The sequence below is a fragment of the Loxodonta africana genome, chromosome X (assembly GCF_030014295.1).
Source record: "Loxodonta africana isolate mLoxAfr1 chromosome X, mLoxAfr1.hap2, whole genome shotgun sequence".
Lineage (NCBI taxonomy): Eukaryota > Metazoa > Chordata > Mammalia > Proboscidea > Elephantidae > Loxodonta > Loxodonta africana.
Genome location: NC_087369.1, coordinates 142,051,953 through 142,074,895, shown reverse-complemented (window position 1 = coordinate 142,074,895; position 22,943 = coordinate 142,051,953). Strand labels below are relative to the sequence as shown.

The window sequence follows — 22,943 nt, the reverse complement described above, 5'->3', positions numbered from 1 at the left end:
CACTAGGGCCAACTAGCTCCCAGAGGAGGGTATTTAGATGCTTTTCATGCTTTTTGGTGCATAAGGAGGATTCAAAGCTCTGGTCTCCTGAGCTTCTCATCCATTAGTAAAGTCAGACTCTCAGGCGGGAACCAAAATACAGCAGGTCAGCTCCCCAGCTGCAAGGAAGCCAAATTTCTCCCAAGATGCCTGCCTGTTACTAGGAAACTACACGCTAGCACTATGGGTTTTTTTTTTTCTTTTGCTCTATCTCCCCAAAACCCTAAGGATGTGTGGACTACAGCCAGTTAGCTCCCTAGCTCTGCCAGGAGCCCTTCAATTTTATCCTTAAGACTATCAGAATCTCCTAGGGGAACTGAGAATCATCCCACCCCTTCTTCCCCCCACAACACTTCCTAAACATGAAACTGAGAAGTGAAAATCCAAAGGCGGTTGTACCACCCCCTTTTATTATCAAAGTATACAACTGCCACCAATGTCAGCTCCTGACCACAGAAGCCTTTTAATGCTTCTCGGGGCAGAGCTGTCTTTTGCTCTACTGTAGGATGCTTGCTCCTCCCTTCTGTGACTGGGAACCCCTGCAACTGGCCTTCTGCCTCTCACCATCCCCGTGGTGGGATTTAAAATGGCCCCAGCACAGAGATTCTTGTCCTTTGTATGTTTTTGCTCTCCTCTGTGTTTAAGAGGAGAGTGTTCTTTGTCAAGGAAAGCAACAGAAGAGGAGGGAGGAAAGAAGGAGAAAGAGAGAGTTTGGGGGTACGGAGTGGAAAACTAGGACATTGCTATACTGATGTTTTAAGAAAGGGTATCTTCTTAGAGGGAGAAAAACTGAGGTTTTAGGAGGAAATTTGAGTTGTCTTGAGTCTACTGCCTCAAGTTAATTTGCCTTTAAAGGCTCTCCAGGTTCGATGACACTGTCATTCCCTCATTCAGGAGAAATAAAAGATGGGGTGGAAGTGGAGTGGGGAAGATGGCAGCTATAGTCTCTGCTCAGTCCTAACTTCATGTGATAGGCGACAGAGATCCCAGTGTGTCAAGCAAGACCTATACCTGGCCATCCTTTCCTCAGAAATGTGGAGGTCACAACTAGGTGTAAGAAGAATTAACCAAGTGGCATCAAGCTCCAGAAACCTCATGTCAAGGCTGACTCTAGATTGCTCCAGGCCTGGAAAAATGACACAATCTATTCAGACTTTCTGGCCAGCTGTGTTAACCAGTCCTGGGAGACTGTGATCACCCACTTTTGATGCCAGATTGTACAGTGGATAGCAAATCTCACTCCACACGCCAATTGCATCCTGTGGAAATCTCAGCTTCTCTTCCCTATTCATTTCAGACCCAGTTACTCATGCGGCCCTTCTTTCTCTCATCCCTAGCCACCCCAGGCTAGGTCAGTGGGTACCAGCTGCAAGCTCAGGAGCCTACATGATTCCCTCCACTTCAGACCATCCGGCCCCCAGTACTCCTTTGGGTCCTATAATTCAGTGGAATGGCTTACAGACTTCACGGAGAGTACACCATACTCACTACAGAGTCATTACAACCAAAAGGGATACATACAAAGAGATACGTAGGGTGAGGTCTGGGAGGGGTCACAGCACAGAGCTTCCACATTCTAAGGAGGGATGTGCTATCCTCTTGTGTACATGGTCACCAACCAGGAAGGTCCACCTAAGCCTCCATGTTTAGGGCTCTTATCAGCATCACCATGTGGCCATGATAGATTGCATCATGCCTTGTAAGGCTTAGTCAGCATCGGGCCCCCAGGTGGTCCCTCTTGGTCTGGCCAGCCCCCATTCATTAGCCTCAGGTGTTGGTCCAGCTCTCAGGAACCAAGACCAAAGGCTAAATCGCTTTTTGCAAGGTGATTCCATACCTCTTGCCAGCCCAGCAAAGTAAAAGCTGTGACTTCCCCAAATAGCACTTGAACTCTTGAGAAATTCTGGTTTTTTTTTTTTTTTTTTTTTTTACCAACCCCTTCTAGAGCTAAGACATGACAAAATAATTGCACAGTTCTCCAGCCCTGTTTGCTGTCTTAATGTTTGCTCTTCCTAGGTCCCCTCAAAGCCATCATGCCTCGCCTCAGCCCTGCTCCACCACTGGAGCAAGGAAACAAGATCCACAGGTTATGACTCTATTCTTTGCAAATAGATTTCAATTAAAAAACATGCCAAGCCCATCTTATATACTGCTTAAGTTACATTCATTCATTCAACATTTATTGAGCATCTACTACTAGCCAAGCACTGTTCTGAATTCTGGGGATATAGCAATGAACAAAACAGGCCAGCTCTCCTTGAGCAGGAAATAGAGGGTATACATGGCCAGGAAAAAAGAAGGGGCAACTGACCCCCAACATGTGCCTACCCACTGAGTATTTTTTTAATTCATATCCTCTCCTTTCCCAAAGATGTGGTGTAGTGGTGAAGAGCTTGGCTGCTAACCGAAAGGTCGGCAGTTCAAATCCACCAGCCACTCCTTGGAAACCCTATGCGGCAGTTCTACTCTGTCCTATAGGGTCACTATGAGTTGGAACCGACTTGATGGCACCTAACGACAACAAGAAAGTTAGACAACACAGGGCAAAACTGCATCCTCAGTGTCTCTGCAACCTGACAAGTTGCTTCTCATTCTTAGTCCCACCTCTATGCCTTGTTTATCTTTGCCCTCCAACCTACCCTGCACTTGGGGGCAATGGGGCAATAATTAAGGTGAAATAGAAAATGTTGAAATGTAGAGGCAGAAGACTCCAGATCCACGCAAGCCATTTAACCTCTCTGACCTAAGTTGTTTTTTGTTTGTTTATTCCTATGAGATGGGCTCCTGACCACCGTACTACCTCCCTGTGATGTATTCTTGTAGCGAAGACTTTCCTAAGTATCGATGGTTTAACCCCATTAAAATGTTCTTAAAATCCAAACTACCTTTATTGAAGACTGGTTGGCATGCTGTCACCATAGCTCAGTGGAGAGGAACTGAGGGCTTGAATTATAAACACGGAAAACGGGGTGATTTATTCAAGAAACACACAGAAGCAACATGATTTGGCAACTGACTAGATGTGGGGCTCAAGGATAGGGGAAGGTGGACTCCAAGATATCTCTGTATGAGGTCTCCAGCCTGGGTGACTGAGAGTGTGTGGGGCCACCTCTTTCATGCCTCTTGTCAACTAATTAAGGTTTAGGAGCTCTTTGTTGTTCCAAAGAGAAACAAACTTGGTCCATATTGTTTTAAATGGTAATGACTATTGGGGGAATTACAAACCCACTGCCTAAACTAATGGTGTTTTGTTTTTATTACACAGCATTCCGGTGTCTTTCCATCCTCCCCTCCCTCTGGACTTTCTGATGAGCCCCAGTCTGCCTCTCCCTCACCCAGCTACATGTGGTCCTCGAGTGCGCCACCCCGTTACTCTCCACCCTACTATCCGCCTTTTGAAAAACCACCACCTTACAGTCCCTAGAGGAACGTCTGCTGGCTTTTGAGATTATTGTGGCTTTTGTATTTCTGCTTTAGTGGAAGTGTACAGGGTACAAAATTTAAAGTGTGACTCTTATGCATAAAGTTATACAATGGCCGTCCAGGCTAGGGAAAGATAGGGATGAAGCTTATTTGTTATCAGTGCAGAGCAGGAGGGGCTAGGCAGAGCCCAGGGATTCCAATCAGGGCAGTTCACACTAAGCAAGGCTGGGGAGCCAGCCCAGCAAGTTAAGCATGTTTAGACCTGCGTTACCCATTGGCTCCACCTCTGTGGTCGGCAGAAGTGTGGTTGCCATCTGTTTTGCTTCATGTACATGGAGTGTTGTCCTCAGGCCCCTGGCAGATTGTCACCCTAGCCCCTTGGTTGTAGCACCTAGCTTATAGGCCCTATCTTTCCTGACCAGTAAAGTCTGTCCCTAAGGAAAATTTCCCAGCCGACTGGGCTATACAGTAGTTCCAGTACAGAGTACTGGCTAAGATTTTGCTTGTGTCTGCCGGTAGCTCTTATTCCTTTCTTCCCTGTATTGTAAAAATGGCTGTTGTGATCATTTAGCTGTTTTTGTTATTGGTACCTCCTAAAGGGAAAAGTGCAATATTCCCTCATCTTGAGTTGTGGGGAACAGGATACAGAGCAACATGTGAGATGTTTTAAATGAATCTGGTTACTTAGGAGGCAGTGGTCCTACATGTTGCATTATTACAAAATACACTTGCTACAGGAGATACAAATCTTACGGTTAAAATTCAGAGTTAAAAAAATCCTACATTAGGTTCTTGGGTCGTGATATGAATTGTTTCTAATCTTTGTGACTATTTAATCTTCAAATATTGTGCTTCAACCCCAGCAAACCGCACGTTAAGCTGCATCCCACCCCAAAAGCATCATCTGTATTTTAATGCCACTGCTCTTACTGGTCCGTTTTCCATTGAGACCAATCATGACAGCGTTCAATTCAAGGTTATGGATGTGTTACAATGCCGCTTCGAGTCTGCAAAACCTCAAATGCAGCCAACTTGATAAATTCTTAAGTGTTACCGTAGACTTAAAATCCATCTGGCACACTGTGGTATTTGTACAGTTCTTTTAATTATACATCACTTTAAACCATCGACCTGATGGATTTAAAACACTTTGGCATCCATGCCTTCACTTCAGAATGTGAACACTTTCATTGCATCCTTAAGTTAGCCTGAGAATTGACTGATTTAAAGGAAGACTGATAATCCTACACTTGCATAATGTAAAAATATAGGGCTACACAGGAAGGTACCTAATTAAACAGTTCTGCAAACACAGAACGCATTCTGGAAAAATTTCCAGCCAATTTCGCTGCCTCCCGACCTGATGGATTAGAGGTAGCAGACAAATGCTGGTGCTCCCATCTACCTTACAGACACCCAGCCATCAAGAATCAAGGCACGACAAGTGCACTCATTGTTCACAGTAAACGTTTGCAGAACATTCAGTTTAACTTTTAGCATTATAAATGTCTCATCTGGATCTCAAATCTGAAAAACAATAATCCTTTTGCGTTATACAAAATTATTTTCTACAGTTTGAGCATATTAAAATTCTACCGGATTTCAAATAGGGGCTAAGAACCAACTGACTCACTATACAAACATCAACTTGTAATACTCAATGAAATGTTTGCCGTTTACATTTTACCTTTTGCTTCAGTGAATGTGTCTGAGTATTTAATTTTTAAAAAGGCACCATTACCCAATATATCCATTTATCACACTTCTTAAAGTGTTAAGATACTATGACTCATTTCTATGTATTTTTCTTACTTTACAAAATAACTTGAAACAGTATAGATTTTCTAACACTTAATTTGAGCAGCTTCTTTTTCTATTACATTGAACTATATAAAGTGCGTGCTACCTTAAGAAAATTAATATTTGCTGCTTTACTTTTTTGCAAAACATTTGCTGCAATAAGGAATTTGTATTTCTAACATGTACCTTGACTGCATTTTCTAATACCTACTGCTTCATTCCTAATTCTGCTTTAAAGTATTGAACTGGGCATGAAACACGAAAATACGAATCCAGAATCTGTATAAACTGGATGCTGCTTAAGATCTGTATCACTGCCACGTTTGAAACCCAGAATGCTTTTGTGATGTTTCAAATTAATAAAACGTTATCGTCCTCCTTATCCATTTACATGTGTCCTCAGCAAACTCTCTAAAGCAACTGAGAGCAGCTCATTCACTTGCCACTTTTATGGGTTAAGATACAATGGGAGAGGCTCACCAACAGAGGAAACCTAACGGGAAATTCTGCCATGCCGGCATCAAAAAAACACAGCTCCAATCTCCTGCTACAACAACTGAGAAACAATATAAAAGTCTATATAATTTCTGAAAGATAGTATTAAAAAAATACACTCCAAAATGAGAATTAAACATTTTATTTTTGCATTAGAAGCTCTAAGAACTATAACAGTTAATGGTTTATGAAAAGTAGAACTTAAAGTCATGACAGGGAGGACTGTACAAGTATGAACATTACAGTATTGGAGAAAATGAACAAGGTTTCACATGACTGACAGAGCTGAGGAAGCCAGTATTGTTGAATTAGCGTTTGATTCTTTAGATTATGCATGCGTTAGAATACAAAATACCTTGATCAGTTTGGCCATTTGTTTTCTTTTTTGGTACAACTGAAAAAATGCAGCATCAGTTCCTTAATAGTGGCTATATGTGGGGGGACTTTACCACCAAAATCGTAATGATCACTTAAAATGTATTTTAAAGGTAGTCTTGCAAGACTGCTATGGCATTTTAATAGTTTTGTTTAATTTGAGCATTTCCATTTTTGTCATTTAACAAATTACTATTTCAAACAGGTTCTCTACAGAATTAAAGGTAATTTAGCAAAGGAACAAATTTGGAACCAACCTGAAAGAAAAAGGAGCTCAACAGCCAGAAAGCAAAATACAAAATAGAAGAACCCCATGATAAATTTTAGAGAGTCTTGCTACAGATTTCCAACCCAATAAACACTGAGTAAAGGGTTTTTTTTTTTTTAAGGGTTTTAGCCCCAAAGAAGTCTTCTATGTGAACTTGACTTTGGATATGGAAACTTCTCCTAGGAAAACTGAAGACCCTGAGACATATGCAAGTAAGAGTTATCTGGCAAAAATACAATTTAAGGTTAATTTTCCACTACCTCAAAAAAAATGCAGAAGATGCCGTTAGTAGGCAGTTTAAATTTAATATTCAGAATTTACATAGAACATAGCAGCAGCCAATAATTATATCCATATTACTCCGAATGGATAGTTTTCCCTTATAGAATTAATCCCTAGTTTGTCATAATAGGCTAGGAGAAACTACCAAGTTTTATTATGACAAACTAACTTACCTAGCAGTTAAGTCTGAAAGGTCTAGAAGCTCTGCTGGCATCAACTAGTTCACACTTGTAGAAGTAATTATATTTAACTGGTGAAATAGCATTAATGTAACTCAAACAAATCTCCGCTGAAAACATTTCAGAGTGCAATCTATAGTCAAAGAGAATGTTATCAATATCTACACAGAAAGGAAACAGCTATTGTGATTCTAGAGATCACAGAGTCTTAAGTATAAGCTAATTTCAAATTTTCCAAGGGTTAGTTTACAAAATGGTTTGAAGGTTTGGACTCACAGAACAGAGAACAGATGCACATCACTCTACCCTTTGGTAAGCAAAGGATCATGTATTTTTTTCTCCTCATGTTACTACAAATACCCTCAAGTTATCAACTCAAGAAGCACTGAAACCATTATCTTCAAATGTAGCTTACTGTCAGAAGAATGATGTATGCATAAGAAATTATGATTAAAGCTTTAAGTTCAAAGTCAAGAAATAAGCTATTTTAAAAAATACATGACTAGGACAAAGAAAACACCTACGTTAAATTAATACTTAAAACAAGGTTACAATTGACTAAACTATGCACAACAATCTTTTTCAGTATCTATTAACTTTTTCCTTTGCAAAAAAATCATTTACAGAAGTTCAACAACTTGTTATAAACGCTAGGCTATGTATTTGTTCCAATCTGCTCACTTTCAGTACTAGCACAATTTTGATTTTTTTTAAGTGTTTAAATATGTGCCATTTTAAAAGAAAGATGGCATTTATCGTTCCCAAGCTATATGTGAATCAACAAGCCTAAACAACATTCCATATATAGTCTCCGATTGTTGTAATATTGCAGCAATTTGCAGATGGAATGGAACTTGTTTTAGGAGGGGTAAAACATAAAAAAAACAAAACAAAACCTAAGGAGCCCTGGTGGTGCAACGGTTAAGCACTTGGCTGCTAACCGTAAGGTTAGCAGTTTCGAACCACCCAGTGACTCCTCAGGAGAAAAGACCTGGTAATCTGCCTCCTTAAAGGTAACCGCCTAGGAAACTCTCATAGGGCAATTCTACCGTCACGTGGGGTCGCTATGAATTGGCATCGATTCGATTCTAACAACAAAACCTAAAAGGTCTTTCTGAAAGGAAAATACTAGATCACTGATTCAACTATGTCAAGTGAAAATTTCCTATTGGAGATCCTAAGTGATATGAGCATTTTAAAATAAATGCCAGTAGCCTCCCACCCAAAACAGGGAGGAATCTCATTTATGGAATCTATCCTTTATAAAGATTTACACATATTTAAAGACTCATTTTGTGGCTTTCAGATTCAAAATTTGGAACTTTTCATGGGAATATTTTAGCCATAACAAGCAAAAAGGAGATCTCTATTCAATCCCACTATCATGTAAGAGCACAGAATTCAAAATAAATGCAACATAACTTTTCATCTCTTTCTGTCTGCATTATGGAGATCTGTTTTTCCAACAGTATTCCCACCCCACCCTCTGAGACTACGTTGCAAAGGTATATAGTGGTCCAGCCACCAAACATTTTTTTCCAGATGGTGGTAGTAAGAGCAAGACTTAATTAGCTAAAACTAACTGATTCTTCAAATGAGAGACATGTCTATATGGCCATTTTCATGGGGGAGGGGGTATGTGCGTGGGGGATTGCTATCCATTTTGACTAGCAGAATACACAACCAAGTGGAGAGTTATTCTGAAATTTTCCAGAACAACTTTAGAAGTTGTTTACTTTTTACTCCATATACAAGACACAACACACATTTACAATCTCAATGTTAACAAAATTGAGAATTCAGCAGTAAAGTGCTAATATGGAAGGGAAAAGTTGTACGATGTACTAGGGTATGCTAATAACTCCAGTTATTTTCAAAGAACATTCAGACTGCTTCAAATTCTATTCAGAAAACTCTCTTTCCAAGCTTTTTTTTTTTTGCCTCTTTTAAATGAGCTAAAAGCTAACTATATAAACATACTTGAGGGGAAAAAAAGCTTCTCTATCTCTACTCAAACTTTCAGAAAAATTTGCTTCTAAAAAATCAACAAATAATCCAACTAAACTGCCTTCAGATGACGTGGCAGATCAAATTAACTTGTTTTCACCTTGTTTTACCAGTCTTCTGAAGCCCTTGCCCCTAATCCAAAGCAAAACTCTCTGATATGTCAAAGGAGTTCAATAAGATTCTGGTATTATAAATTCAAACTCAGTACTGCCATCTGTTACATTCTGTTTAAAAATGGAATCGTTTTCCTGCTGATTAAAAATATCATCCCAGGTCATTGGCTTGTTCTGAGTAGATGTGGTCCCTACCGGAGGTTCTTTCCCAGCATCAACCTTATACCCAATACCATCATCCTTCATTACAGGCATAGTGCTTGACCTATCAGAAAGGTATGAATATTGTCTGATCTGTAATGACCTGCACGGATGTAAACGATAAAGCTTGGAGTCTCCAGAAGGATCTTGACTATGAACTGACTTTATGTGTGAAGACATAAACTGGTAGTTGATGAAAGACTTGCCACAGGCCAAACACTGATACCTTCGTTCCCCTGTGTGATGAATTTCATGCTTTGTGCGATATTCTGCAAGAGGAAACACCTTCTCACAGTAGCGGCATGGATACTTCTTCTCCCAAGAATGAATGTTAAAATGTCTCCGCAAGCTTGTCAGACAGACATATGACCTTTTGCATACAATACAGATATAATAGACCCTGCCATCTACTATTAACTCATAATGATCATCGTGTTTTACCTTCATGCGCTTGTTTGCCATCTCACTGCCAGATGTTTTTGGTATGTCATTCTCTGGTCTGGCCTCCCCCTCATCAGGGTCATCTTTGACAGGAATCACTATGTCGTAAGTATCTTCGCCAATATTTGCATAAACTTTGCAACCAGTTGACAAGCCTTCAATTTCAGTAGCTGTATCTAAAGTAATGATCTTCTGACCCTCCATTAGATGTTTTGATCCTAAACCAGGATCACTAATGTTTCTAGTAATTATGTCTGAAATTTTTAAAGAATTAGAAAGTGGTTCTTGCAGAAGTGTAGGAATTGGCATCTTCTGTATTAATGATCCATCAAAAGTGGTATTTTGGGGGACATCAGCCTGTGGAACCAAAGATGTATTACTGACTGCTGAGTCTGGACTGGAGCTAATAGTGTCATCATCATCATCTATCATTTCTTCTTCCTCCTCTTCGTTGGCCTCATTTCCTGTCATAACGGCACTGTTCGGTGGCTGCTGATTCTGCACAAGTATATTGAGCGAAGGAGACATATGGTTTGGAAGTGAAGAACTGACACTTGGTGGTGTAGTAAGTGGTGTCTGATTTAGCAAAATAATGTTGGGAGTCAGATGCGTTGGGGCTGAAGATACCAGTACTTTTTCACTTCCTTGTGTTTGGCTCAGAGTTACCTGATTCATAGAAGTAGGAAGTTTCTGAGTCGGTGTGGTATTTGTTAAAGGGGGAGAGTTACTGCTAGCACAAGGTGCAACATCTGAAATGGCAACAGAGCCTGGGTTAGGATGGACCTGTGCATTGTTATTCGGCAACGGCTCCTTTGCAGGCAGAATCTCAGAACAGAAAATGACATCATCGTCGTCATCATCATCTGAATCAGTAACAATGATCTTTTTCGTTTCGTAATCTTCAGCAGATAAGGAAAAAGACTCTGTTATAATAGGCATTATAGTGGTCCCATTATCTTGAGCTTCATCTTTTGATTTTTGTATTTCAAGGTTCTTGTCATCAGAACCAGGAGGCACGGTTTCTGCGTTACCATCCTGAGTTGCCCCTGAGATGCTTTTAACCTGTGACAATGGGACACCAAGCTCTGCTATAAATTTAACTCCTAATAACTGCCCTGATTTAATTAACTCATCAAGTAAATCTGATCTAACACGGACAATTTTAGAACTATAGATATAATTGAGAATTTCCGCAAAAATCTCTGCTCTTATAAAGCTCAGTTCAACAACTTGCCCGGCAACTGCAAAGAGCTGATGGAAATATGTACTAGAAGCTGAAAGAATATTCCTGTGGGCCCGGAATTTTCGGTCTTCCACAATAACGGTAACGTCACAGAAGAGTCCGTGGCCACGTTGCTCATTCAAGGAGTTAAGCAGACTTCCAGAGTACTGAGTGTCTGTAGCAGAAATAAGTTTTCTACCTTCCATGCCTACAAAAGAAAGGGAGGAAGAGGGGCCAGGAGAGGGACAGGGTTAGGCAGGAAAATCAAAAGTATTTTATCATTCAGAATTTAAGCCACGGCATCATTAAATAGTTTAAGCTTTAACAGAAGGCTGGTGTTAACTTTTTGGCTTTTTATATGAATTGTTCATACTGGCTGGTTTTTGGACCACGTGTCAAATCTTATTACTTTACAGAGAAGGGCCAAACAAGCTTTAAATTGCTCTACAGATTCAAATAGTAATCTCCATAGCCACTTTCCCTTGACACTCAGATACACCCATTAACAATTTTTAAAGATTAGAATTAATTTTCTTATTCCCCAATTTTGGGTCTTCTCATTTTTTTTTTTTCAAAAAGATAAAAGTTAATTTTTAACTTTTTGGGGGGGTCATTTTTTAAATTGTGGTAAATATATTGGTAGGAGCCACTGCGTAGCGCAGTAGTTAAGCACTCAGCAGCTAACCGAAAGGTAGTTGGTTTGAACCCACCAGCCACTCCATGGGAGAAAGATGTGGCAGTCTGCTTCTGTAAAGATTTACAGCCTTAGAAACCCTATGGGGCAGTTTTACTCTGTCCTACAAGGTCGCTATGAGTTGGAATCGACACGACGGCAGTGGGTTTGGTTTTAGGTAAATATTTAGGTAACAAAACATTTGCCATTTCAACAATCTTCACATTTACAGTTCGGTGACATTAATTATGTTCAATTGTTCGACCATCACCCTTATCCATTCCTAAATTTTCCTGTTACCTTTAACAGAAGCTCAGTGGCCCCCAAGCCTTGTGCTTTCTTTTCTCCCTCCCTCCCACCCACCCACCCCTGGTAACCACTTATACACTTGCCTACACAGATGTTTCATATAAGTGGGATCATACAATTTTTGTCCTTTTGTGACAGATTTATTTCACTCAGCATAATGTTTTCAAGGTTCATTTTAACTTTCTTAAAAATTTGTTTTAAGAAAAGCCTTCATTATGTACATATAGAAGTTATTTCATCTATAATTGAATCAATTAGTCAGAAAAGCTTGGTATATATAAAACTGAATGCAAAACATATATTCTTCCTAAATTTTAACAAATTATCTTAGGAGCCTTGGTGTCGCAAGTTAAAAGCTCGACCACTGCTAACTGAAAAGTCAATGGTTAAAATCCACCAGTGGCTCCAAGGGTGAAAAGACCTGGCGATCTGCTCTTGTAAAGATGACAGCGTAGGAAACCCTATAGGGTCTCTATTAGTCAAATCAACTTTATGGCACACAACAATAATCTTATTCTTAAGAATATATTCAAAAGCTACTCCCCGCAGCCAACAACTGAATCAGCATTTAAAAACACTGATAATCATTACCCTTCAACTTCCTATTACTTTTCTGTTATTTAAATGAAGTGCCTCATCTCAATAAAATATTAAATGTCTTTCTTACTGTCTCCTCTTTCTTCATCCTTTTGCCCCTTCCCCTCACCTCTCTACCTTTATAGTCTTCAGAGGTGGAATGTTAAACACAATGCCAAGTCAACAGATGCTATTGTGAAAAGACAAAGGAAAAGGAAAGCTTACTGTTTCTCAATGCTTACTTGCATGAAAACATGAAATACTTTATTTTCTTGGTAAAGAATTATGGGCATTGGTATGAGAACATTTTTCATATCAAATGAGGTAGTGAAGATGAAAACATTAAATTATTGGAACGGAGCAGACATTATTTTAGAAAAGGAGAGGGAATACCAGTTTATAGTATTGCCATGCATCATCCCCAAAACGCTTTTTTCTGCACTTCGCAAAAGACATTCTAACAATGATGCTGAGAGTTGTGCGGGGGAAAAAAATACACGTACATATGTATATGTGTATGTATGTATACATACATATTAGATGTTAACAATTAGTTTATTAAGTACTTTTGGCAAAGAAACAGTTCTATTAATATTCTTTCCCTTTAAAGTTACCAAAATAGTGCCACTGTCACAGTGCTTAAGTTATGTGAGTAATACTACACACGTGGAAGGTAGTGCGTCTCAAATATCTTAATTTTTCAAAATTATAGTTTAACAACAATAAATAGCAAAAAGTGTAAAAAGCAAGGATTTAAAACCTCATCTGTTAGAAGGTGTTGCTTGTTAACAGTACCAAGGAATTCCTGGTTACCATGAAGACATTCATTGGAAAGGGTGACCTTTGGACAGCGTGCCAACCACCAGGGCTTCCGAAATACGGAGATTTCGACAGAAGTCACTTTTCAAGTGGATACATTTTCTGAATACGCTCCCACAATTTCTGTCATTTACAAATGAGTTTTTCCAATATAAGCACGCGTCAAATGTATACGTCCAGGTGACGCTGAGACTTGGTTTCGTTTTGTTTAGGTCTCCCCTCCTCTAAGTCAGGTCAGTCAGAACCCACCCCCAAGATTTGCGACCTGATGTTGGAAAAGGCATTCTGCATCGTTGTGAGGCGAATCCTTGACCGAGGGTAGGTGAGGGAGGGGCTAGCGAAGGTGGAAAAGAGAGCGAGAAAAGCCATGGGCCAGGGGGTGAAACAATCCGACACGCGGCTCCCTGCGGCAGCTGAACCCCATCTCCCCTCCTCCACCTCCCTCTTCCCACTTTGCACCCAGCCGGCTGCAGCCGAGGTTTTGAACCTCAGTTCCGTGAAAAGACGGCTGCTCGCACAGACAGGCGGAGGTGCAAACAGCAGGGAGAATCAGGGGTGCCAGGGAAAGTAGAAGCTGGCGAACAGAAGGGTAGGGTGTTGGGGGGGGCGCGGCAAAGCAGGCGGCATTGTTAAGCCCCGGGAAGGGGGCGGAAGGGGAGGATGGGCCGGCAGAGAAGCTCGAAATCAAAGTGGGGGCTAGGAGGAGGAAAGGGGGCAGAAAAGGGCCGGCAAAGGGGCGAGAAAAGGCCGAGTGGGTGTCGGGGGCGGGCTCCCTACGCCCCGGGCCTACCCGGAGCACGGACGGCCCCTCGGGCCCTGACGGCGATGGGGACCGCGCCGCGGCCCTCCTGGTTCATCCCCTCCTTCACTCCGGGGCCCACACAAAGAAAGGGCCAGAGAAGGGGAGCTTCTGGCCGGCGCTTCCTGGTTCAAGAGAGGAGAATGCAAACGGCAGCGCGGCCCAGGGACCGAGGAAGCAGGCGCGCTCCTCCGCCCCTCCCGGACTGGGGCCGGCTCCTCACCTGCTTCCTGGCGCCGCCGCTTCTTCTCGGGCCGCGCGGAAGGGTGGGAGTCCGCCAACAACAAGAAGCGGGACTCCCCGGCGATCCTGCTGCTGCTTTAAACGTCGCTCCAGTCTTGGTCGACGTCGACGCTGCTGCCGCTGCCACAGCTGCCCCAAGCCGCCGACAGAGGGCTCAACGCGGGGGTGAAGCGTTGAACTTAAAGGCTCCCTCCTCCTCCGGGCGCAGTTCGGGCCCTTCCGGAAAGGCCCGAACCCTAGGTGGCTCCCCTTCGGCGCGCTACTCGGCTTTCGGCTCTTTCCGGAAGGGGCGGAGGAAGACTGGGAAACTGTTGGAGTAATCTCCTTTTTCCGGAGGGCGAAAGGGTGGGAAAAAGGAAGAGGAAAAGACAGGATAATGCAGTCGCAAGCAGTTGGGATGGGAGGGAATCTTGTCGCTTTAATCTAAAAGGCACTGTAAACTTCTAGGGCCCAAAAACTTTTAGACCCTATACAATTTTCATTTCTGTTGCAAGTTTGAAACTGCTCTATTAGCCTGTTTGCTGCATAATCCACATTACCGTGCAGTCCATTCCGAATCTTTGCGACCCCATGTGTTACAGAGTAGAACTGCTCCATAGGGTTTTCAAGGCTGTAATCTTTACGGAGGAGCCCTGATGGCAGAGTGGTTAAGACTGGGCTGCTAACCAAAGGGTGGACACTTGAAATTCATCAGCCGCTCCTCGGAAACCCTATGGGGCAGTTCTACTCTCCTGTAGGGTCACTATGAGTCAGAATCTACTAGACGACAACAGGTTAATCTTTTCGGGAGCAGATTGCCAGGGCTTTCTTCTGTGGTCCCACTGGGTGGATTCAAACTGCCCATCTTCAGGTTAGTACAACGAGTGCAAACTATTTGCACCACCCAAGGACCTTGTTTCCTGATAACCACCTTGAAGTATAATCTGAATAAATATAACCAAAATTTATCAACACATGATGATAATTCAAGTTCTAGGATAACAAAACAACTACATTACAGTAATTACTTTTAAGATAAAAAGTTAGTGTTTGAACAAGTACTGTCTTCTTAATTGAGTACCATATGATGCAACTGTTTACTGACCACCTGCTTGTTGTTGTTCAGTAATTCTTAAATGAGTGAACAACTGAGTTGTGAGATCCATCATTTTTAAAAAATCCTTTGGCAACACACTTCTGACTGAATACCATGATGAATGAAGCAACAGGATGGATATTTGGAGAACAAACTATTTCCCTTTAGGCTTGGTATTGATCATATTCAGCTAAGGAACCAGATAGCAGCTTCTTCTGCAACAATTAAGGCCACTCACTACCTCCATTTCCTTTTTCCAAAGATATGTATAGAATAATATTGCATACGTTTTCAAAAACTTGAATTTGCACCTATTTGCCTTTTAGTTGGAATCTCTGTGCTTCTTTTTTATAAAAATCTTGCTGAAAATGTCCATCTTTCAGTAGCTATAGAGTTGCTATGAGTCGGAATTGACTCGATGGCAGTGGGTTTGGTGGTGGTTTCAGTAGCTTAGTTGACCAAAACTAAAAATGAGACAGAGTTGCTGGGTGACACAAGTGGTTACATGCTCAACTACTGAAAAGTTGGTAGTTTGAATCCACCCAGAGGCACCTTAGAAGAGAGGCCTGCTTCGGAAACGTCACAGCCTGGAAAACACCACAGAGTGCAGTTCTCCTCTGCCTTGAGTGGGATTCAACTGCCATGGGATTGCCTTGAATGGGAATCAACTCAACAGTAACTAAAAACAACAAGTGAGGTACAATGAAAACCTGTTCGTTCACAGTACAGGACACCTCTTCCCCACTGGTCATATCCCTCACCCTCCTCCAACACAGCAAAAACTAAACTGAAAAAAAAAATTAAAAAATTAAAAAAAGAAACCCATTGCCATCTAGTTGATACAGAATCATAGCGACCCTATAGGAAAGAGTAGAACTGCCCCATAGGGTTTCCAAGGAGTAGCTGGTGGATTTGAACTGCCATCCTTTTGTTTAGCAGCCTTAGCTCTTAACCACTGCCCCACTGGGGCTCCAAATTAAAACCCCAGAAAGCCAAACCTATTGCCGTCGAGTCAATTTTGACTCATAGCGACCCTATAGGACAGAGCAGAGCTGCCACATAGAGTTTCCAAGGAGTGCCTGGTGGATTTGAACTGCCACCCTTTTGGTTAGCAGCCATAGCACTTAACCACTACACCACCAGGGTTTGCTAAACTAAAAAAGCTGTCTATAATTAAAGGGAATCTAATGATCAGGAAAAAAAATTTTTTTAATGATCAGGAAAGGAATTTTATTTGTAGGAAAGCAGAGCAGATCAAGAAACTTGAGTGGCCCCAATAATTGTCTTTGGGACAGGATCATTGGAAAGTTTTGTTAACTTTCTACTTCTCCACAAGTTTACTAGTGAGCAAGATAATTCACTTTTCACTTTCTTTTTATCTGTAGGCTTAACCCTCTTTCAAATAACCCAGTAGATTTTAAAGAGAAGAGCCTATGTTAAATGGATTTGGAGATAGCAATTGTTTCATATTCCAGAAAGGTTTTTAATTGGCAAATAATGGATCAGTCAGGTTTTATAACCGCATTGTCAGTGTTTGCTTGTCTTGTTTGAACTTGGTTGTGAATTCCATGAGGGTAGCAACTGCCCTCTCCTGTGGTAAAATGCCAAGAATCTTGCAGGTGCTTGATATATACATATATATATGTATATGTATATGTATATGTATACGTATACGTATATGTATATGTATATGTATATGTATATGTATATGTATATGTATATATGTATATGTATATATATATGTATATATATATGTGTGTATATATATATATATATATTAATTGTTGGTGATGAAAGATTCAAAATGGCATTAATTCAGTCCCAGAACCCTTCCTCTGAGCTATGCTTAGGGTCACAGATTTGGTAAAGCCACTAGAAAATTATAAGAAGAAACCCCTGTATGGTATGATGGAAAAAACAAAGGCTCAAGGGGCAGATGTGGGTGGTTTAGAATTCTGGTGTGTCATATGCTACTACTGTGACCTTGCTCCTTGTCCATCATTTGTAAAGTAGGGATAAAAATACAACTATAGGGTTGTTTTGAGGATTAAATGAATTAGCTAAAGTGTCAAACTGCTTACAGTTCCCAGAATATGCCATGCTGTTTACTGCATCTATGTCTGTGCCTGTAACTCTGAGCCTGGAATAGCCATTCTATTCTTATCCACAATTTGCCTCTCCTGTTGTCTGGCAAGTACCTGATCTTCCATAAAGACCCAACTCAAGCATTAAATTATTATTATTATTTTTATAGACTGTACGTGTATTTTGTACCAGGGTATAACCCACTCCACTACTGCCCCAGGGTATAGTGAAATTGAAAACAAACTTTTAAACATCTGAATATTCTTCCCTTGATGCTGACCTCTCTTCTAGAGCATGATTTTACTTGCTCGTTACATTCGAAAATGTCCATTCAGAATTTGGAATTTTTGTTTTTTATTGTGCTTTAGATGAAGATTTACAGAGCAAATTACTTTCTCATTAAACAATTAATACACATATTGTTTTGTGACATTGGTTGCCAACTCCATGACATGTCAACGCTCTCCCATTCTCGACCTTGGGTTCCCTATTATCAGCTTCCCTCTCCCCTCCTGCCTTCTCATCCTTGCCCCTGGGCTGCTGTGCCCATTTATTATTGTTTTGTTTTATGGGCCTGTCTAATCTTTGGCTGAAGGGTGAACCTCAGCAGTGACTTCAGTACTGAGTTATAAGGGTGTCCGGGGGCCGTACTCTCAGGCTTTCTCCAGTCTCTGTCAGACCAGTATGTCTGATCCTTTTTTTTTTTGAGTTAGAATTTTGTTCTACGTTTTTCTCCAGCTCTGTTCAGAATCCTTTCTTGTGACCCCTGTCAGAGCAGTTGGTGGTGGTAACCAGGCACCATCTAGTTGTTATGGACTCAGCCTGCTGGAGGCTGTGGTAGATGTGGTCCATTTCAAGCCTTAAATTATTTATGAAGCCTTCCTGACCCAATAAATGGTAGATCGCTGTCATGGATTGAATTATGACCCTCCCCCCCAAATTGTGTATCAATTTGGCTGGGCCATGATTCCCGGTATTGTGTTATTTTCTTACATGTTGTAAATCCTGCCTCTGTGATGTTAATGGGAAAACCCTGTTTGCGTAGTGGCTAAGTGCTACAGCTGCTAACCAAAAGGTCAGCAGTTCGAATCCTTGGAAACTCAATGGGGCAGCTTTACTCTGTCCTATAGTGTCCCTAGGAGTTAGAATCTACTCCACGGCAATGGTTTTTTTAATGATGTTAATGAGGGGGGATGAGCAGCAGTTGTGTTAGTGAGGCAGGACTCAGCCTACAAGATTGGATTGTGTCTTGAGGCAATCCCTTTTGAGACATAGAAGAGAATGAACAGAGAGACAGGGGGACCTCATACTGAAGCCATCAACTAATAGGTTCTTGTGAAGCAGAATAGCGAATTGAAGTCAGCCAGACGCAGGGTTGGAAGAACAGAAAGGTTTATTCACAGTTTGCAAACTGGGAGGCAGGCAGGGAGAATCTGCTGACCTAAGGCTGTCAGCTCCCCAAAGCAGGGCACATTTACTCCTTTTATAGGTGACATACATATGCATGAACAGCAAGTGCAGAATCTTTAATCTTCTGATGTGGGTGCAGTCCACATAATTTTAGTGAATGAGTTTTATGCATGGCTCTAAAAATACTGTGCAGAGCCCTAAAAAAATGGAGACTGCTTGCTACTGCTACCCCAGGAAGGTCATATAGTGGGTAAATTTAGAGTCAGCGCACCTGCACCTCAACCTCCTGTCAGGAGAAGAGAAGAAAGGGGGATTTGAGCAATCCTGATGAAGTGCTGTAAAAGTTGTAACAAAAATGTAGCAAAAGTAGACTTTTCTGAAAACAACTATTATGGGATGGTTAATAACCCTTTCATGACTGCCTGTTTCGATACCACCAAGAAAGCAGTACTGGGAGCAGAGTGTGACCTGGGGTCCCTGTATGAAGACACTCCTAGTCTGAGGGAACGTTGATGAGAAGGCTGACAGAGAGAGAGAGAGCCTTCCCCTGGAACTGATGCCCTGAATTTGGACTTTTAGCCTACTTAACTGTGAGGAAATAAACTTCTCATTGTTAAAGCCATCCAATTGTGGTATTTCTGTTATAATAGCACTAGATGACTAAGCCCCCACGTGTCTGTCAGTTTGTCATACTGTGGGGGCTTGCGTGTTGCTGTGATGCTAGAAGCTATGCCACCGGTATTCAGATACCAGCAGGGTCACCCATGGAGGACAGGTTTCAGCTGCGCTTCCAGACTAAGACAGACTAGGAAGAAGGACCTGGCAGTCTACTTCTGAAAAGCATTAGCCAGTGAAAACCTTATGAATAGCAGCGGAACATTGTCTGATATAGTTCTCGAAGGTGAGCCCCCCAGGTTGGAAGTCACTCAAAAGATGACTGGGGAAGAGTTGCCTCCTCAAAGTAGAGTCAACCTTAATGACGTGGATGGAGTAAAGCTTTCAGGACCTTCATGTGCTGATGTGGCACGACTCAAAATGAGAAGAAACAGGTGCAAACGTCCATTAATAACGGAACCTGGAATGTACGAAGTATGAATCTGGGAAAGTTGGAAATCATCAAAAATGAAATGGAACACATAAACATCGATATCCTAGGCATCAGTGAGCTGAAATGGACTGGTATTGGACATTTTGAATCGGACAATCATATAGTCTACTACGCTGGGAATGACAACTCGAAGAGGAATGGTGTTGCATTCATCGTCCAAAAGAATGTTTCAAGATCTATCCTGAAGTACAACGCTGTCAGTGATAGGATAATATCCATATGCCTACAAGGAAGACCAGTTAATACGACTATTATTCAAATTTACGCACCAACCACTAGTGCCAAAGATGAAGAAATAGAAGATTTTTTATCAGCTGCTGCAGTCTGAAATTGATCAAACATGCAATCAAGATGCATTAATTACTGGCGATTGGAATGCGAAAGTTGGAAACAAAGAAGAAGGATCAGCAGTTGGAAAATATGGCCTTGGTGATAGAAACAATGCCGGAGATGGAATGATAGAATTTTGCAAGACCAACGACTTCTTCATAGCAAATACCTTCTTTCACCAACATAAACGGCGACTATACACATGGACCTGGCCAGATGGAACACACTAATCAAATTGACTACACCTGTGGAAAGAGACGATGGAAAAGCTCAATATCATCAGTCAGAACAAGGCCAGGGGCCGACTGTGGAACAGACCATCAACTGCTCATATGCAAGTTCAAACTGAAACTGAAGAAAATCAGAGCAAGTCCACGAGAACCGAAATAAGACCTTGAGTATATCCCACTTGAATTTAGAAACCATCTGAAGAATAGATTTGATGCATTGAACACTAGTGACCGAAGACCAGACGAGTTGTGGAATGACATCAAGGACATCATTCATGAAGAAAGCAAGAGGCCATTGAAAAGACAGGAAAGAAAGAAAAGACCAAGATGGATGTCAGGTGAGACTCTGCAGCTTGCTCTTGAATGTCGAGCAGCTAAAGCGAAAGAAAGAGTTGATGGAGTAAAAGAACTGGACAAAAGATTTCAAAGGGTGTCTCAAGAAGACAAAGTATTATAATGACACGTGCAAAGAGCTGGAGATAGAAAACCAAAAGGGAAGAACAAGCTCGGTGTTTCTCAAGCTGAAAGAACTGAAGGAAAAATTTAAGCCTCGAGTTGCAGTAGCGAAGGATTCTATGGGGAAAATATTAAATGACACAGGAAGCATCAAAAGAAGATGGAAGGAATACACAGAGTCATTATACCAAAAAGAATGAGTCGACGTTCAACCATTTCAAGAGGTGGCGTATGATCAGGAACCGATGGTACTGAAGGAAGAAGTCCAAGCTGCTCTGAAGGCATTGGCGAAAAACAAGGCTCCAGGAATTGATGGAGTATCAATTGAGACGTTCCAACAAACAGATGCAGCTCTGGAGGTGCTCACTCGTCTATGCCAAGAATATGGAAGACAGCTTCCTGGCCAACTGACTGGAAGAGATCCATATTCATGCCTATTCCCAAGAAAGGTGATCCAACCGAATGTGGAAATTATAGAACAAAATCATTAATATCACACGCAAGCAAAATTTTGCTGAAAATCATTCAAAAACGGCTGCAGCAGTATATCAACAGGGAACTGCCGGAAGTTCAGGCCCGTTTCAGAAGAGAACGTGGAACCAGGGATATCATTGCTGATGTCAGATGGATCCTGGCTGAAAGCAGAGAATACCAGAAGGAGGTTTACCTGTGTTTTATTGACTAAGCAAAGGCATTCGACTGTGTGGATCATAACAAACTATGGATAACATTGCGAAGAATGGGAATCCCAGAACGCTTAATTGTGCTCATGAGGAACCTTTACATAGATCAAGAGGCAGTTGTTCGGACAGAACAAGGGGATACTGATTGGTTTAAAGTCAGGAAAGGTGTGCGTCAGGGTTGTATTCTTTCACCATACCTATTCAATCTGTGCGCTGAGCAAATAATACGAGAAGCTGGACTATATGAAGAAGAATGGGGCATCAGGATTGGAGGAAGACTCATTAACAACCTGCGTTACGCAGATGACACAACCTTGCTTGCTGAACGTGAGGAGGACTTGAAACACTAATGAAGATCAAAGACCACAGCCTTCGGTATGGATTGCACCTCAACATAAAGAAAACAAAAATCCTCACAACTGGACCAACGAGCAACATCATGATAAATGGAGAAAAGATTGAAGTTGTCAAGGATTTCATTTTACTTGGATACACAGTCAACAGCCATGAAAGCAACAGTCAAGAAATCAAAAGACGCATTGCATTGGGTAAATCTGCTGCAAAGGACCTCTTTAAAGTGTTGAAGAGCAAAGATGCCACCTTGAAGACTAAGGCGCACCTAACCCCAGCCATGGTATTTTCAATCGCATCATGTTCATGTGAAAGCTGGACAATGAATAAGGAAGACCGAAGGAGAATTGACGCCTTTGAATTGTGGTGTTGGCGAACAATATTGAATATACCATGGACTGTGAAAAGAACGAACAAATCTGTCTTAGAAGTACAGCCAGAATGCTCCTTAGAGGCAAGAACGGTGAGACTGCGTCTTACATACTTTGGACATATTGTCAGGAAGGATCAGTCCTTGGAGAAGGCATAGTACATGCTTGGTAGAGTACGGGATCAGCGGAAAAGAGGAAGACCCTCAATGAGGTGGATTGACACAGTGGCTGCAACAATGAGCTCAAGCATAAGAATGATCGTGAGGATGGCTCAGGACTGGGCAGTGTTTCGTTCTGTTGTGCATAGGGTCGCTATGAGTCGGAAGCGACTCGCTGACACCTAACAACAACAACATTTAGGTCTTTCATGCATTTTGTGTTCGTTTTTGCACATGGTGTGAGGTATCGGTCTTGTTTCATTTTTTTGCAGATGGATATCCAGTTATGCCTACACCATTTTTTAAAGAGACTGTCTTTTCCCCATTTAACTGTTTTGGGGCCTTTGGCAAATATCAACTGCTCATATGTGGATGGATTTATGTCTGGATTCTCAATTCTGTTCCATCGGTCTGCGTATTCG

At 41.6% G+C, this 22,943-nt stretch overlaps 2 protein-coding genes across 4 annotated transcripts in view; one reads left to right on the top strand and one right to left on the bottom strand.

The window, feature by feature from the left end:
* TMEM255A (transmembrane protein 255A) overlaps positions 1-3,856 on the top strand; it is a 69,243-nt gene extending 65,387 nt beyond the window's left edge. For all 3 annotated transcript variants that reach the window (XM_003414772.4, XM_003414771.4, XM_003414770.4), the window contains one exon: positions 3,305-3,856. In XM_003414772.4, coding sequence (XP_003414820.1) covers positions 3,305-3,463 — 159 coding nt within the window. In that variant the 3' untranslated portion in view covers positions 3,464-3,856. The remainder of the gene's footprint in view (positions 1-3,304) is intronic.
* Positions 1,998-14,434, bottom strand: ZBTB33 (zinc finger and BTB domain containing 33). The gene is made up of 2 exons (XM_003414773.4): positions 14,245-14,434; positions 1,998-11,053 (listed from the first exon to the last, which is right to left on the bottom strand). The coding sequence occupies exon 2, from the start codon at positions 11,049-11,051 to the stop codon at positions 9,039-9,041; it is 2,013 nt and encodes a 670-aa protein (XP_003414821.1). The 5' UTR covers positions 11,052-11,053; positions 14,245-14,434; the 3' UTR covers positions 1,998-9,038.
* Between the last annotated feature and the right edge of the window lie 8,509 nt (positions 14,435-22,943).

Excerpts from the sequence above, each read along its gene's own strand:
- ZBTB33 (XM_003414773.4), bottom strand. The coding sequence starts at position 11,051 with ATGGAAGGTAGAAAACTTATTTCTGCTACAGACACTCAGTACTCTGGA.